This window comes from Rutidosis leptorrhynchoides, chromosome 2 (assembly GCF_046630445.1).
Source record: "Rutidosis leptorrhynchoides isolate AG116_Rl617_1_P2 chromosome 2, CSIRO_AGI_Rlap_v1, whole genome shotgun sequence".
Classification (NCBI taxonomy): domain Eukaryota; kingdom Viridiplantae; phylum Streptophyta; class Magnoliopsida; order Asterales; family Asteraceae; genus Rutidosis; species Rutidosis leptorrhynchoides.
The window spans coordinates 681,157,768-681,162,427 of NC_092334.1; the positions used below are offsets into that span (position 1 = coordinate 681,157,768).

A 4,660-nucleotide genomic window follows, 5' to 3' on the forward strand; every position below is an offset into this window, starting at 1 on the left:
GAAACTTTTTATCCATATCCATATCCGTTAAAGTTCATCCATATCCGTATCCAAATTCATTTAGGTTTATCCATATCCATCACAAAGCGGGTGGATCGGATGAATATCCATCGAATCGGGTGGTCATTGCCATCCCTACAACTTACCCTTAGATCTACGTAATATAGTTACTCTTTCTTTTTTTTAAAAATTACTGACCCTCTCATCTACAACGAAATCTACCTAAACAAGATACCAATAATTATTTTGTCAATGCCTAAAAAAGATTCGAACTGGAGTAATAAATAAATAATCCAAACACCAATAATTAAAAAGTATGTAGCCCCACTCCATTCCACCCTTTATAAACCCATTCCATCTTTCATATTTCTCATTCCAATTCCATCATTTTCCCCAAATCAATTCACAAATCACAACCATGAAATCAATCATTATCATTTTCGCATTATTTGTCGTTTCATCTGCCCTTGATATGTCAATCATCAACTACGATGAATCACACATGAACATATTTGATTCAGCGTTACGTACTGATGAAGCGGTTAACGCTATTTACGAATCATGGTTGATTAAACATGGTAAATTTTATAATGCTATTGGTGAGAAAGAAAATAGGTTTAAAATATTTAAAGATAATTTAAAGTATATTGATGAACATAACGCTGGTGATCATTCGTATAAACTTGGACTTAATAAGTTTGCTGATCTTACGGTTGATGAGTACCGTTTGACGTACACCGGTGCTGCTAAAAAAGTTGATCGGAGTTCGAGGTTGAATGGTACTAAAAGTGATCGGTATTCTGTTAAGGCCGGTGATGTGTTGCCGGATTCCGTTGACTGGAGGACTAAAGGTGCCGTTGCTCCGGTTAAAGATCAAGGCAGCTGTGGTAAGTTTTTTTTTTATTCATTAAATTAAATATAAATATATTGATATTGAGCGATATTTTAGTTTGTTCGGAGTAAAGATAACTTAATTAATTAAAAGTGGTGATAAGTTGTATTTATTAATTAAATTAATTAATTAATGGCGTGCTCTCTTTTTTGTGCCTTTTCCCGCTTTTTAAGGATTAAAATTATTATTATATTTATATTTATATTTATATCGTTGATTGTTGATAGTGGTCATGGGAAAGACTAAACTAGAGCGGCAATAATGGACTAAGCATCCACTAAATTAAATAAATTAGGTGTACCTATTCATTGCTAGCGTGGACTAGCGTGGACTAAGTAGATATTTCATTATTTATTTAAAATTATAAAAAAGTTTCTTCAAGTAAATTATATGTAAAGATAATACTGGTTAACAATTTAAATATAATATGTAGTAATACAAATTCAATTGAAGGTGCATGATAGACGTGAGTTGTAGGGTCGAAAGTGTGGGGACCATGATGATTGATGAATTGTTTAGTGGTCATTTGAGCTTTTTTTTTTTTTACTTTTTTTTTTACTTTTTTTTTTTAACTTTTTTTTTTTTTTTTAATCATGGACCATAGTTTAAATCATGGACCATAGTTTATTTTTCAAATTTTTTAGATTATTATTAACCTAAATCGCTTACATTTCAATAGAAAATCTTGAACAAGTGAAACTTTTTCTTCTTATGTTATTAACGGTTGTAAGTTAATATTAATTAAATCATTAAATTGTAGGTAGTTGTTGGGCATTCTCAACAATCGGATCAGTAGAAGGCGTAAACCAGATCGTGACAGGCGAATTGATCACACTATCAGAACAAGAACTGGTAGATTGTGATACATCTTACAACGAAGGATGCAATGGAGGTGACATGGATTACGCTTTTGCATTCATTGTCAAGAACGGCGGTATTGACTCAGACGCTGACTATCCTTATACTTCCGGTAATGGAAAGGATGGAAAGTGCGATAATGCCAGGGTTCGTCTCATCTTTCTAAATTTAGTTATAACTTAATTCTGATTTTTACAATGCCTTCGGTATTTGACTTTTTTTTTTTTTTTTTTTTGGATGTGTAGAAAAACGCCAAGGTTGTTTCTATCGATAGTTATGAAGATGTTCCTGTTAACAACGAGGCTGCATTGCAAAATGCTGCTGCAAATCAGCCTATCACCGTTGCAATTGAAGGAAGTAGCAGAGATTTCCAGTTCTACTCCTCGGTAATTTCTTTATTCGTCTCGTGATCTTCGAATTCGGTCAAGTAGGACTGAATAAAATAAATTATAGTTTTTAACATTTCGCATCAAGTTGTCACAAGTTGCAATACAGTTCGCTTGGCTAATGATTAAAGTATGCAGAAAGTTGACATTTTTTCCTCCATTATTGAATTAGTCATCCTTAAATCCAATTTTTTGGTAGTTGTTAACCTTTTGGTGTGTCCATGGAGGGTTGTCATTTTGTGGGGTGGGTGGAAAATAATTTCATAATTAAATTAGAATATACTTAAAGTTAGGTGTTAATATTTTGGAGGTATTAGAATATATTTCATTATCTTTTACTAAAAAAAATGACAATGAAAATGCCCAATTTTTCTGATGGCTGCAGAAAGTATGAAGTTGAATTACTTGGTCTCCCTCGAATAATCCAAACAGCGAAAAATCTTAAAACTTTTCCGAGGTTTTAATATTTTGGACGTATTAGAATATTTTTCAATTTCTTTTATTAAAGAGTGACAGTGACAATGACAATGACACTGAAAATGCCTGATTTTTCTTTCAAGCACTCCGTATTAGATTTAAACACTAAAAGGACAAAATGTTTATAGATTCTTGAAATTATGTGCAGGGTGTGTTCAGCGGTTCATGTGGAACCAATTTGGACCATGGTGTAGTTGTGGTTGGGTACGGGACCGAAAACGGCAAAGATTACTGGATCGTTAGAAACTCATGGGGCGCGGAATGGGGTGAACAAGGATACATTAGAATGGAAAGAAACATTCAAGATAAGAAGGGTAAATGTGGAATTGCAATGGAAGCATCTTACCCAATCAAGAGTGGTTTGAACCCACCTAACCCTGGTCCATCACCTCCGACTCCAGTAACACCCGAAATTGTCTGTGACTCTTACTTCACTTGTCCTCAAAGTACCACTTGTTGTTGTGTATATGAATACCGTGGCTCCTGCTTTGCGTGGGGTTGTTGCCCCTTGGAAGGCGCCTCGTGCTGTAACGATCATTACAGTTGCTGCCCACATGATTACCCCGTTTGCAATGTTCGTCGTGGCACCTGCTCAAAGGTAAAAATATATATATATATATTCCCTCCGCTGCATATTTATTGTTCATTATTCTTTTTTGGGCTGTCCAAAATTAATTCTGCACCTCAATAAATATATAAGAATAATAATGTAAATTTCTTTAATACCTTTTTTATGCATTTAATACAGAAAATATAGATACAAAAGTAAGGGTAAAACTGGAAAGTTAACAAAAAGTACATGTGACAATCACTTTTTCTAAAATTGTGGGGGGACAATAAATATGGGACGGAAAGAGTATTAGGATTTGAACTCAAATTAATTAAGTTTTCAGACAGAGGCCAACTCAACATGGCTCAACCCATTCTGATTGAGTCGTTACTGTTTTGACATGTAACTGTTTACCCATTTTGACACTTATGACTAATGAGTAATGACTGGTTCATTTTGTGCAACAGGGAAAGAACAGCCCATTGGAAATCAATGCATTGAAGCGTATTCTTGCTACACCAACAAACTCAAAGAGGCTCGGTGCTTAAGAAGTGATTAGAGTGGCGAACGAGTTAAAAGAAGTAGAGAACACAGGCATCGACGTGGTTATATCGTTCGTTGAGGAAGTGATTACCTTGTATGAATTATTGATGTATTAATTAATTGAGACACTTTGATTACTATCTGATGGTAGCAATCTGCCCATCGGACTTATTTGTACATACTGCTATAATTCCTGTACTGAATTCAAACTTGAGCAAGAGACATGTTCATGTTTCTGGTTTGTTTCTTTCATCTGATAAAACTTCCATTTACAAATGGCTAGACATATATTGTGTATTATTGTCTATAGTAACATAAAACAATAATATTATGACTTATTTCAATCAATGGATTTATTGAAATTACTGGATGACTTATTTCATGTTTTATTCATGGCCGGGTATACAAAGTGACACCAATTATTGCAATCACTGGATGATTTATTACATGTTATATTCATGGCTGATAATATTTATTTAAAAAGTTTTTTGTTTTATAGGTTTTATTAATATTAATTCTTTCAAGTCACTTACTTTTATTATAAAAAATATGTAAGGTAAGATACCAATTAGTTGTTCAAATTTGGTGGAATAAAATTACATATTCCAAATTACGAATCGTGTTTGGTCGCATTTGTAAGAATCTGAGTTTTGACAAAAACTTGTGTATACCTTTATATGGGAAAACTCAGCTAATATATAATAAAACAATTTCATTTATATTCATAAAGTGTTGTGTATAGTATATGTCCATACAATATTTGAGGGTAAATATCACGAATTACAAATTAAATTTTATTAAGCATATTATGAGCTGCCAATGTACGTATAAATGTCAAAATCAATGAAAATCGTCAAAATTAAAGGTTAACGAAGCCGAATTCATAAATAGGGATAAAACGAAGGCTTAATCGTAGCAAAGAATCAATATATATGTGATCCGAGTGGATCAAGT

The 4,660-nt window shown here is 33.1% G+C and overlaps 1 protein-coding gene across 1 annotated transcript; it reads left to right on the forward strand.

The window, feature by feature from the left end:
* Nucleotides 1-389: 389 nt before the first annotated feature.
* LOC139893987 (low-temperature-induced cysteine proteinase-like) lies at nucleotides 390-3,947 on the forward strand. Its single transcript, XM_071877189.1, has 5 exons — nucleotides 390-887; nucleotides 1,653-1,897; nucleotides 1,996-2,136; nucleotides 2,762-3,211; nucleotides 3,631-3,947. The coding sequence occupies exons 1-5, from the start codon at nucleotides 419-421 to the stop codon at nucleotides 3,709-3,711; spliced, it is 1,386 nt and encodes a 461-aa protein (XP_071733290.1). The 5' UTR covers nucleotides 390-418; the 3' UTR covers nucleotides 3,712-3,947.
* Nucleotides 3,948-4,660: the final 713 nt, after the last annotated feature.

Coding starts and splice junctions, on each gene's coding strand:
- LOC139893987 (XM_071877189.1), top strand. CDS start 419: ATGAAATCAATCATTATCATTTTCGCATTATTTGTCGTTTCATCTGCC. Junction 888..1,652: donor TAAAGATCAAGGCAGCTGTG/GTAAGTTTTTTT, acceptor ATTAAATTGTAG/GTAGTTGTTGGGCATTCTCA. Junction 3,212..3,630: donor GTCGTGGCACCTGCTCAAAG/GTAAAAATATAT, acceptor TTTGTGCAACAG/GGAAAGAACAGCCCATTGGA.